Consider the following 13,641-nt stretch of genomic DNA (forward strand, 5'->3'; position numbering starts at 1 on the left):
ATTAAATTAAAATTAATATATTTACAAAAAATTAATATCTCATTCAAATATTTGAGATGTGTTTTCTCAGGGGAAAACATTCAACTTGCATATTATTCTGTTATGTGGAAAAAGAATGAAAATATTTCTAAAGAACATCTGATTAATCCTTCTGCCATAGGCATCTTTTTCTTTGCAAGTCATGAGGTTTTAGTGAGTTACATTCAAAATTTAATTATACTGCTTTTTTTTATCATGGTACATGAATAAGATTGCCATAACAATGTACCTAATAATTTAAATTTTAATAATATATAAGTTTTAAGCTCATAGTTTTATACAGCAACATTAAAAAAAATCCCGAATTTCCTGTAGTAGGAGAATTGTACTAACAGTGAAAATGACAAATCTCTATTCACAAAACAACGTAATGTAATACTTCATTTGGTAGATGAAAACCTTAGCTTTCTATTGGTTATACATAATATACAATCAATCATAAGAGAGAACTATTAATAAATCCTGAAAGAGAGGGTGTGACAGGTGGATGTGGCAAGAAGGGTCTTATTTTTGATTTGATGGCTCTGTAACCAAACATGGTTGAAGGCTATAAAAATTATGTTTTGTCTGAGCAATGACAATTTTATAGTGAGTAATTGACATTAAATTTTGTTCTTATTGGAGGGGTGGTAAATAGAATAGAGAAGAGGGGATGCCTAGAGAAAATATGTAACATTTCCCACACTAGGGGAAATTCAGGATTTTTTAAAAATATTGCCTTATAAAATTAAGAGCTTAAACTTATATACAAAAGAATATGCATTATTAGCTATGCTTTTACGCTATACTAATTGGTGTAACATAGACAAAAAATTAGGTTAATTTATTTTGAATGTAAGTCACTAAAACCGTATGACATGCACAATAAAGGATGCCCGTGGCGATAGGGTTAATTATTTTATATTCTTAACTAGGTGCGTACATTCCCTTGAAAACCCATAATTTAGAGAAATGACTGATAACCCAAAGAAATTATATTTCTGAGCTTTTTTATAACTTCTGAGATTCTTACTCATATTAGATAGTTGATAGATAAATTTGCTGCTAGCAAACATAGTATTATCTTTACAAGCAAAATTTCTTGAAATTTACCAACCTTTTAATTCACTTATATGGGTGGACCCTGAACAATAAACTTTATACTCACAGCCAAGTAAAAATACTTTTATTTTAGATATATTTATGTGTACCTAATTTAATGAGCTAAGTAAAAATTGTTATGAACCTAAATGGTTACCTATAATTTTAGGTACATAAGAGTATCTTTAACACTGTGAATCAGATTTTTATATTTCTTCCAAGAGTAGTTTAATGGTATAATAATATATGATTCTTATGACATAATTTATTAGAGCCCCAGCAGGAAAGCATGTTCGTTTAAGTCCAGCTATACCACTTGAGTTAATAGAAGAAGAAGAAAGAGCAAGAAGGTTCTCCTCAGTTAACCACTGGGAACTTTCAACAGCAGTGACTACTAATCACTTGCTTTCTGTGATTAGTTTAGCTAACACACTCATGTCTATGAATAGTGCTACTTTCATTCCTGAACAAGAAAAGAGACGCAAATTACACAGGTACAACAAAGTTGAAATTATTGTATGTGTTGATGTTTTTGGTTTTATATGTACGTTTGATGTATTCTGTTTTCTACAATGTTCAAGTTAATCTTTTGCAACTGACACAATGGATTGCATTGACTAGGTGACCCCAAAGTGACTCTCAGAGTTTCTGTAGTATAACTTTTACCATGCTTTGTGTATTGTAATTAAATTTTTCAAGCTTTTCGTAAACTTTTAGACAAAAAAATCAGAATTTTTAATTATGTTTACTAAAAATTTGTCCATGAATATAGGGAGTCAGATTGTTGACTAGTCCAAGTGCAAAGTGATTTTCATGTTAAGATTAAAACACTTTTTTTTCAAATTTCATTGCATAATCTCTAAAATCTCAAATATATATCAAACTTTTTTTTTTCCAGGAAAAGTGTATTGTTTTTATTTTCTCTATCCTAACTCTATATAAGGTCGTTCAATTTGACTAACTTTGTAATCACCATAAAACTTTAAAGGTTGAAAAATGTGAAATAAAGGAAGTAGTACTGTTGTTTCCTTTTTAGTACTGACCACAAAGTTCCAAGATACAAAATACTTCAACTGAGAGTTTCTACTTATAATCATTTCACATCTATTTCCTATGTTTATTTTACTGTTAGCAGCTGTACATTGATGATAATAGCTAGAGTTAGTGATGTTGAAAAAATAGCAATTAAAATATAAACATTTACCTTAAAAACTTAATACTCATTTAGGAAGTTCTAGATATCATGAAAGTGAAATGTGAAAATTGTAAGATAAACAACAGTATTTTTTATTCTTAACAGGAAAATCACATTGCAGGTGAACTATTCAGAGATTGAATGTAAATGAGTACAATAAATAATACATTTTTGATAGAAATAGAAGGAAAAATTCAAAATTAAATATTTTATTTTTCTCAAACTACATACTTTTATGAAAATTCTTGGAAAGTTTTAAATAATTTTAGCCAATGGTTTTATTTTTGGAAAGAAACTTAACAAGAGTTATATAACGTGCTTAAGTCTGAAGTACATCATTATTATCAGCTTAACAGTGATGACAAAAGACCTCAAAGGGACCAAATGAAATTCTTTACAATGAGGCATTCCAGTATGATACCTTACCTCCTCTCACAGAATTTTTTTCTTACCACTAGCCTTGACACTCCCACCTACCCCACATGTGTTTAACATGGTACAGCTGCACTGTAGCAAGCAAATAAGCATGTGACAATAGGAATGTGACACACCCTCCTGGCAAAGCTAGCTCTCTCCATGCTGTAGAACCCAATCTTCACTTCTCGATTTAGCAAAGTAGTATGAAGACAATGTTCAAATTTTGCTTGTTTTGATTTCAGTTTTTTTAACAAATTCATTGTTTCTGCTTTTGCTTTGTTTTTTCTACAGTTAAACTTGAGTTATTGTATATTGTTACTTTTGTTATCCACTCTTAGTTAAGTTATGAATTCCAAATCTCAAAATAACTGCAACTACTATAGTAGTTAACACAACTACTGCACCTCAACTTGTAGTTTCTTAGGCTTCCGGTTCCACATTTTTGGGTGAAGAGGTCTCGGTTTTAGTATGTTGTAAATTGGAGTCCATTGTGCAGTGTTGGCTGCTCCTAGTGCAAAGTGATTTTCATAAATAAACATCAAACATTTTGTTTTTTTCACTAAAACATATTTTGAGCCCGGCATGGCCAGGTAGTTAGGGTGCTTGGCTTGCAATCTGAGAGCCTTGGGATTGAATCACCATCCCACCAAACTTGATCACCCTTTCAGCCATGGAGAATTATAATGTGATGCTTAATCCCACTCTACATTGGTAAAAGAGTAGTCCAAGAGTTGGTGGGGTGGTGATGATTAGTTTGCCTTCCTTCTTGTCTTTAATTAATAAATTAGGGGCGGAAAGTGCAGATAGCCCTCATGTAGCTTTGCGAGAAATTCAAAACAAACAAACATTATATTTTATCTGTTATTTTCTCTACCCTAACTATATATGCATTTGGTCACTTTAACCATACTCGTAAAATGTAAAATAAAATGAGTAGTACTGTTCTATCTTTTGTGGTATTGATCACTAAGTTTCAGAGTACTTCTCCTGAAAGTGTTTACTTCTAACCTCTTCACATCTATATCCTATGTTTATTTTACTGTTGGTGGCTGAAGTAGAAACCTGTCAAACATAAAGCAGTGAATCACTGTTCCTGCCATTAGACTGTTTATGTGACACTGTAATACGACATTGTTGATAACAAACAAGACTGTGCAGTGCAATAAGTCAAAAATTCCCATAGAGTTTATTGTAATCCTGGCTCCGAGAACACAATGGGAACAGATTTATTGGCTTGTTTACACTACACTGGTTACAACAAGAATTGTCTTAAGTAAGTAAAAGTTTGAGAAAATGCTTATGATATGGCTCTGTACAAATTCCAGGCTGATCCAATAATATTGATAGGTATTTGGATGTTAGTTATCCTCCTGATATGGTTAAAACTTAGTGGTATATGTGTAAAAAGTTATGTATGTATATTATATTATGAAATTTATTTGTACTCATAAGTTGTTCTTGCTTAGTCTTGTCATAAGCCTCATTTATTCTCTCAAGTAGAGGGGGAAGACAGATTCATTTTTGTAGATTTCAAAGATGAATTTTAGAAAACCAAAATATTATCAAATTACTATACTGGTACACATAAAATCACTAATTCATCTGGTTAAAAAATGTCATATCTGTTCAGAGCAACAAATTAGTCAAAAGACTTGAACATTTCCAGTAAAACTCTGGCTTGCCCCTTCAAGCCAATTACAAATGTCTGTCAGATTTACGTAGTTTGGAATGTGCTCTTTCTATTGGTTATAAAATGTACATATGAGAAGTAGGTATGAACAGACAAGGAGTTTGAAAAGAAAGGAGCATTGGACAGGGCTTCTCTGGTATTTTGATATCTGATCAAATCAAAAAGGTTTGAAGTTTTATGTTTTATATTCTAGCTTGTCGGTGTTTGGAATTTGAGTTTTTAAGTTGTTAACCACTATAGATATTCTGTGGTATATGTAATATAAGATGAACTTACCAATAAGACAAGAGGACATGTCATGGGATACATAGAAAACAATATTTAGCAATTTGTTTTTAATTGTTATTTCAAATCAAGAAATTAAATCATAGATAATATCAGAGTTTGAATTATAAACTACATAAAGTTTTTTTCTAAAACTATGTCATGGAGGATCAAAGATTATAAAGAATAAATTAACATGTCTAAATGAAAACCTTTTCTCTTTTTATTTTGTGTGGTGTTTTAAGCAGCTGCCCTTTGTCAGGTAGTAAAGATTCTACTGTTTGATGAAAGGCGTCTGCCCAAAAAGTCACACAAAATAAAAATTTAAAAGCTTTCACTTAGACATATCAATCTCTTCTTTATTACCTTTTATCCAAGTTTTTCTTCTCACATCTTGTGGAACAACACTCATTCGTGGAGGATCAACTTACTACAAATTAATGAAATTACTATTTGGAGATAGGCTGTTTCTATTAAATAAATTGTTTGGCAAATTTTAGAATGTTAATAAAACTGCCTTAGTGTCAATATTCATTGAAAGAACATTTAAGACCCAGGGTATATTATGTCATTGATATATTTGTATAGGAAAGATTTGAAAGATGTCAAAATGAAAATGAACAGTTGGATTACTTCAAATATAAAACAAACTACATAGTTTAGGTGAAATATTGTTTTTAATTCATATCTCTACTTATATTTTTTCAATTAATCATCAAAAATAACTAATAATTATGTAAAATAACTTATTAGTAATTTTGTTTTATCTCAATATAAAGTAAAATATACATAATTAAGCATTGCATATATAGAACATATCGTGATACTTAGTACAACTTGGGCAGAGGTCATTGACTGGTAATATCTCCAATATTCAGGTAGAATATCATCAGTGACTGCCATGGAAAACCCATATAAAGCAGAATATTGATAGCAATGTTTAATATCAATAAATTTGGAGATAGCATCAAGTTTTAAAAAAGAATGTTTCATTGGCAGTAGCTAATAATATTGAACTTGTAATGGTTTATGAAAATACTACAATATTTGTTATCCCTGAATCATTTTTAAAAAAGTTGAACATATGCCAGTGAATTACTTAATATATCATGTTTACCTAGTAATATATAATTTGATGAATTCATCATGGTTGCCTAATAATGTATAATATGATGATTTCATCATGGTTGCCTAATAATATATACTTTGATGAATTCATCAGGGTTGCCTAATAATATATACTTTGATGAATTCATCAGGGTTGCCTAATAATATATAATTTGATGAATTCATCATGGTTGCCTAATAATATATAATTTGATGATTTCATCATGGTTGCCTAATAATATATAATTTGATGAATTCATCATGGTTGCCTAATAATATATAATTTGATGATTTCATCATGGTTGCCTAATAATATATAATTTGATGAATTCATCATGGTTACCTCATAATATATAATTTGATGAATTCATTGGTTGCCTATAATATATAATTTGATGAATTCGTTGGTTGCCTATAATATAAAATTTGATGAATTCATCACGGTTAATTTGATGAATTTATCATGGTTACCTGATAATATATAATTTGATGAATTCTTCATTGTTATCTAATGACCATCTGTAATTTAATGCACTGAATATCTGAGCAACATATCAACCAAGTTTAGTTTATCAAGCAGTAAACAAGATGCTAGGGACAGGAAAGAATGAAGACTGAAGGTTAATATGAGCAATCGTAGCTTCACAGAATAGGATTAATAGTTTTGGTATTATTTTGAAACTGTGGACTTTCAGACCACATTATGTTCTTCAGATTGAGATATTAATTGTTATTGGGATTGTGCTACGCTAGTATGGTCAAGTATAGGTAGTTTTTTTAGTGTTTGTTATTTTGTCTAAATCTAATGTGAATACTTGTAGTAAAAGTTTTACTTAATAGCACTTCTTATTTAATATCATTTGCAATAAGAATGAAAGAAAAAACTTTGAGTGGTGTAATACTGTCTGTAACATGACGTAATATTGTCTGTAACATGATTAGTTGATAAATATATGGTCATGTTAATTTGAAGATTTCAGTACTTTTGATATAGATGAAGTTGATATGCACAGTTTCAAAGCATGTGCAAATATAATACATTGTGCTCTGGATCAGTGAATGATTTTGTTAGCATGTGCAGTTATTGTATAGATATCAGAAGTTTGAGTTCACTGCAGTATGTGGTTAGCAGCTGAAAGTTTTATACAGTTTGGTGCATATATGTACATGAGGAAATACTGTTTTAGTAACTATTTGACATAACAAAAGTGTATTTGTTAAAGAATATTCCATTTTACAACGGTAAAGGTTTTTCTTGTATTAAAAGTCAAAATGTAGTAGTCACAAATATTAAAACCTATAGTGTTGTTTATGCTGTAATAATGCTTTCGTGATTTACATTAAAATAGAAAAGTGTGGTAGGTATGAACTATCATAAACAAATGGATAAACTGCCTTTGTTAAATTTGCTCTGATAAAGTGTGAATAATTCAAGAACTGTGTGGCCAATCATATTGAAACTTTACAAGATGACATTTAGGCAAACTGTGACTTTTAACATATGGCCAGTTTTGTCTGTATTAAACAATTTACAAATAATGTTTTGCAGTTTCACATGTTATTGTAGTCAATAGCTCATTGATACATTACAAGCATAGTCAGGGAAAGGTCTAAAAAAAAGTTGAAACTTCATTCTACCCAAAATGTGTGAATAATGTAATTAGCAAAGAAAGTTAATGTTTTTCTTGAGTAAATTACTTGAGATTTTTGGTATTCAGTACTTTTTTATGATTGATGCTGTTTGTAGTGTGTGTCTAAGTAATTTTTTACTTTCTTATTAATTTTAAGTACGACTTGTTGTTTGTGTTTTACTTTAATGTAGCCCAGGAATACTGGCTATAGATGGTATTCTCACAAATTTGTCTCCTAGAGGACTGGCTAGGTCAAAAAGAGGTCATGTGATTATTATATTCATTTCTATCGATAATTTACTGAAGGAAAGGTCAACAATTCTGGATTTTAGTTTCAGGCTTATAACCTGTACCAGTTCATTTATTATTTTAGTTAACCTCAGTAATAAAAAATAATACTATATTAATTTTAGCTGTTTAATTTGAGTTTATGTTTTCTCATTAATTTCACTTGCAGTTTTTTATATTTCTAGGAGGCTAAGTAGGTCTGATAGTAAAGCAGCCAATGCAGTAGGGGAAGTTAAACTAGCTGACAAAACTTCTAAGGAAATAGATGCCTTCACTAATCAGCAGGCTCAAATCAAACAAGGCTGGAGTCTTCTTGCAGCTCTTCATTGTGTTTTATTGCCTGATTTAGTTAAAAGCTCTAATTATCGTGGTTTAGAGGTTGAAATTCTGGCACGAAGATGGCAAGACCGCTGCTTGGAGGTAAAGCTAGTACATTACATTTTTATTTTTGTTAAAACATTTGATAATCATAATTCTTTTAAAGACATAAAAGTTATGTATGTTAAAGTTGAAATACATCTTCTTATTATAATGGATGTAGTGTGTATGTCAGTATCTGTGTGTATAAACAAAACTACAGAAACGTCTTTAAACATCAACATATTGATAATATTAATGCAGAAATGAAATGTTGATTCTTTAAAGACTTTTCTGTATTCTTAGAGTATGTTTTAAACTTATAAGAAGAGGATCCAATGAAAGCCATTCAAGATGGGAAGGCCAAAAATGTGCTGAAATACAACATCTCAATGCCAGAAGTGGTGATTGAGGCATATGAAATGTGGTGCCATCTATTGAAAATTTTCACATTTTGGGTATTCAAAATTCAGTCAATTTCAAAAATAACTATGGTATGTGCAACAACCATTTCTTTGTAACAGAACACAATTTTAAATAAAAGACCCCCCACTCAACAAGAACACAACTTTCACTAGGACTGTATGTGAAGTTTTGATTATATCTTTATTAAAAAAAAACTTATTTTTTCAATAAAGGATAGCACTTTTCTATATAAAAACATTATAGTATATATCAGTAAAGTTTATGAACATTTTGAGCTCTGTACTTGGAATCATTTTGATGCAATAAGTTGCATATGTCCAAAGGGCATAATCTGAACACTTTTCCTCTGCATTATTTCCCAGAAAAAAAACCTTTTTTTAGTAAAATTTTTTACAGTTTTTTAGAATTAGTATGAATACTAAGATTAGTAATTTCTAGCATAAACAACCAACTGTAAGGTGGTGTTTCTGCTAGTTAATGATAATTATGTGTGGAGGATTTGTTGAGTAGTGACAGATAATTTTTACATTATTGAAATGCTGATACAAAGAAAAACGCTTCAAGATATTTTTTCAATTTTACAAATTATATAAATAAGTTAAACATTTATATTTTTACACATCAATCAACCAAAATAAAAGTTTTTCTTTTCTGGACTAAATAGAAGTTGAATAATGTTCTTTTTTTATTGTTGCTTTTTATAAAATATTGTAGCACAACTAATACATATTTGAAATATCAAAAAAGAGCAGGGATCTAACACTCATCTAAGCATAGGGATTTGTGGACCAACCCACTTCACTGCACACTCAACATTTAGAATGTCTAAACCTGCTGTTGGCCAAGAGTCGTTGTATGCTGAAATCACAGTTAGCTGTGATAGAAACAAAGTATATCACGCCATCAACGTTTAAGTGTAAGACAAAAGAAGACATGGGCCATTTCATCAAGTCACTAGAATAGTCTGGCTAGGATGGTCTGGCTCTTGAAGTTTTAGAGCCGAGTTGTGCCAATGTTTTGATCAGTGGAGAAGTGAGCTGTCTATTGGGCTGAATTCAAGGCTGAAAAGAGGAATCCCTCTCAAAACTTAGGTGCCTACACAGAGGAGCTGTACCAGTTGTATGGTAAAGTATATCCTACAATGACCTCAGAAGGTCATGAAAACATCCTTGTTAATGAGTTCATTAAGTGATTATGTAGTGAGACAATGAAGTATCACTTTGGGATGAGAAATATTAATCTTACCCTAATAGAGGCAGTTTTTGTGGCAGTGAGGTTTGAACTCATCTTTATGAATTAATTGCAAGAGAGGAAAATGCCTGCAGTGGTAGCTACAGTAAATGTGCCTTGAAAGAACTACTCTACTCAAGTGAGTACTTCATGTCAAACTCAAGTTTTGTTAAAGCCAGTCAGGCAAATGACACATTCTGGCACTATAACAAAAGCATACTGGTACCCAGTGAATGAGCACAAGACTTTCCTGGTCCTCCCATGATTTTTGTGCTGATGCCAATGAAACCTCTATCTGGAGATCACTCTCGAAGGAAGAACCAGAGAATTTATTGTAGGTGTGGACAGTTGTTTAACATTAAAGTGAACTGCCCGTACCTTTCCATTCAACACTGTAAAGGCTGTCAGTTTCGACCAGCTTCACAGCAAGTACAGGAGAATGAAAAACAAGCAGTAACTGCTGCTACATCTGCTCTAGAAAACTTACAGAACCTGAGTCAGGTCTGGCTACTAACTCAGGGAGGTTCAGCAGTCAATTTGTGCCAAAGGTGGTGATGGTCAGCCTGGCTCTATCATAGCTGGATGGTTGTTGGTATGTGCTTATAAAAATATAAGCATGAGAGATGGAGTTCCTGGTTGGTGAAAGAGCTGCCAGGGCACCAGTTGATTTCATCATGTATCAGGGACTCCAAGTAAAACCACTAATCTGGACACTTAACACTGACTTTGTTCTGACAAATGGTGATAGACTAGATATGATTGGAGAAACAAGTTTCTTACTAAGTCTAGTTAATGTCAACCAAAGAATGAAGGTAGTCATCATCAACCTTCATTCTACCAGTGGTATCTTTGCAATAGATGTACTGTGGAATTTATCAGTTAGTTTTGCTTGTGCAACTGGTGAACTGTGTTTCCACAAGAAAACTATTTGATGCTGGCTAGAACAAATAAGAGGACTGTAAGAGTGTAAGTCACAGTTTCTCCATCTGAAGTGTTGACACTCTATAATGTAATTATAGAGCCAATGCATGAAATGCAATGTTTCCTGTACAGAAAACAAGTAGCATCAGTGTTTCTTTTTTGTGATGAATGGCAGCCACATACAAAGCTTTTGGATGTATCGGTCATTGTAATTACAAGTAACATATGGGAAACCTAAACTAGATGTATTGCATTAAAGCAAGTACTTGATTACCAAAGCATCTAAGGTCACTGGTGCAGGATTGTGCAAGTAATTTTGTTTCATAACAGCAGTGACCTGTTGGTTAAGTATGTCAGCATATTTATGGGTTCTAATAGCCACTGAGTTGAAGAAAAATAACTCGCTATCACATACATACAGATGACACGTGTCCGATTAGAAATCCCCATGCAGGCTTCCCTGAAGCATTAGGAATGTAGCCAGTGCCTAAATACATCATATGTTAAAAGATGGAATAATACAGCTTTCAGATCATGCATGTGGTAAGTGTCAGGAAGAAGAAAGTATGGCAAGGTTGGTTTTAGACAGGTGGATGCATGTTGACAACTTTCCACTCCTGTAGATGAACAAATGACACTAGCAAGTCAACTTTGGTGATGAGAGCAGACCCAAAACTGCTTTCAGAACTAGAGATGGTTGGTACAAGATCCATGGCATGCCATTTTACCTGTGTAATGCTCCTGTCACATACAAGAAGTTATTGAAACTTACACTGAGGGGTCTTAGTGGGAGAAATTCTGCAACAGTTAAGAACAAAAGGTTTAAAGTTGAAAGCAGGAAAGTATGTATGCTTATGTGCATATGATTAGAATTTTTCACTCATAGTGAGGGAAAAGGTGGAGGCTCTATTAATGGTGCAAAGATAGCAGCAGTTTGAGAATGGTAGCAACCCATGACAAAATTAGAAGTATGCATCTTCATTGGTTTCATGCTATATTACCAAACACTTAATAGACAACTTCTCCAAGATCTTTTCACCATTATTAGTTGTAACTAATTCAAATGTACATTTTGGATGGGCGAGCACTACTTCATAAAGCAAGCTTCACTAAAAGCTGGTACCCACAACAAAACTAAGATTTTTGTTGGATACTAATTCCAGAGATAGGGAGTGTTATCAGAGTATGAAATGGATGTGTAATAGTTTACACAAATCAAACAATCACAGCTCCTTAATGCCAGTACTGCATGATGTATAAAAACTGTTTGTGGTTATGGTGTTTGACAAACTCTACTGACTACCTGTATTGCAGCAATATCACCCTTGGATGTACCATTTGTTGCTGAGGTGGCTTGTAAGCTTTAGAAATTGAAAAGGGATGATTGAATGCTGGATCACAACAAGGAAAGCCGATGGACTGTCTTGCCATTAGGATAGGCCCTATCTGTTTTTTGAATGCCTTGATCATGAACACCATGTAGAAGTCAAAGCCATGTTACAGAAGTTTCCACTATTGACTAAATGCCAGGATTAATGCACCAGTAACACTGGTGAGTGCAACAGGAGGATTCAATACCAGTGTGGACAATGTAGATAGAGGAATGTAGTGCAGATATACTTGTGGTACTTTTGTGGACAGTTACAAGTGCAGGAAAGCATACCTTACTGTTATTATCAACACCAGAATGTGGTTCTCAACCAATGTTGCTACTAGTGGTCCCTAGGGCTCTGAGGCAGGATATTTTTCAGATTTTTGTATAACGCAAGGACTGGAGGCCACCAAAGTGTTGCATGTATTTGTCATAGTATTTGATGGTAGTTTTACTGGCCACATTAGAGTAACATATTGGTATCGGTATTGCATTTGCGCTGCCCAGAGAAAAACCTGGCCTATACAGAGTAAAGTCCAGCAGTGAATTGTTTGTTCTCCTGTACGGAAAATATCTCTGGATATTGCTGGCCTTCTCTTAAGAGACTGTATGAGAAAATCAGTATGAGCTGGTCATTACCAATTATTTTGCTGAGTGGGCCAAGACTTAACAATTGGTTGTTACTTCATCACACTTTTTTTGCTGGTGTGCTGGTGGACCACAAGATAGCCCAATTTGATGCACCAGAAGAAATTCACACACGTAAGAGAGATTGTTTTAGTAGCCAGCTATTCTCTGAACTGTGAAATATTTTAGGTGTGGAAAAGCATGCACTTCCAGTTATCAATTCAAGTCTAATGGTTTAACAGAGCAGATAATATAGACTATTAAGAGGGTACTTGTGAAGTTTGTTATTCCAATCCAAGCCAACTGGAACAAACATTTGAGGTACATCATTATGGTATACTTTGCACCAAAAAAGAATTGACTGGTTGGTTACTGAACATGCTCATGTTTGGCTAGGAAGTATTTGCCCCTTTGAATATGATGTATGGCCATCATATCCACAATTAGGATGGGTTATTTATTGCAATATGAACTGGACTGAAATGGTTTTAAACCTTTACTGTCCAAGGTATTAAGCAGAGATCTATTAAAAGATAACTGCCGGATTTCAAATGATAGCTGCTTGATTATTACACATTTGGATGGCTGGTGTCATTAGATTTAACACTTATAATGTTAGAAGTTTGTACAACCAAGGGTTCTGAAAGTACATTGCTACTTTTTCTTTCTGAGTTGTTGAGCAATTTTGTATGCCAAAATGTTCATCCAACATTCCAAGAGAATTGTTCACCTTATCAAAGCTGAGTAGTGGAACTGTTATAGAGCACACTGTGTGATACTCACTAGACTCAATCCAATATTATCAAGTGTGTACAACTTCTCCATGTGCAGTGAGGAAGTTGTATTCTTTCTCAGCATAGAATGTATATCTAGTTGTTTTGAATATGAGTAGAGTAGTTTCACTTTGGTTTCACTTGTCTTTCAAAATTTGTGGAGCATACTGAAGAGATTTACAGATTTTGATAACAAGTTTAGAAAAAATGACATTTATACTCCA

The 13,641-nt window shown here is 32.7% G+C and overlaps 1 protein-coding gene across 2 annotated transcripts in view; it reads left to right on the plus strand.

The window, feature by feature from the left end:
- Positions 1 to 13,641, plus strand: part of LOC106460777 (WD repeat-containing protein 7-like) — a 211,384-nt gene that overhangs the window by 133,601 nt on the left and 64,142 nt on the right. For both annotated transcript variants that reach the window (XM_022387558.1, XM_013920513.2), the window contains 2 exons: positions 1,392 to 1,613; positions 7,897 to 8,131. In XM_022387558.1, the coding sequence (XP_022243266.1) occupies positions 1,392 to 1,613; positions 7,897 to 8,131 (457 nt within the window). The remainder of the gene's footprint in view (positions 1 to 1,391; positions 1,614 to 7,896; positions 8,132 to 13,641) is intronic.

Source organism: Limulus polyphemus, unplaced genomic scaffold (genome assembly GCF_000517525.1).
Source record: "Limulus polyphemus unplaced genomic scaffold, Limulus_polyphemus-2.1.2 Scaffold834, whole genome shotgun sequence".
Taxonomy (NCBI): Eukaryota; Metazoa; Arthropoda; class Merostomata; order Xiphosura; family Limulidae; genus Limulus; species Limulus polyphemus.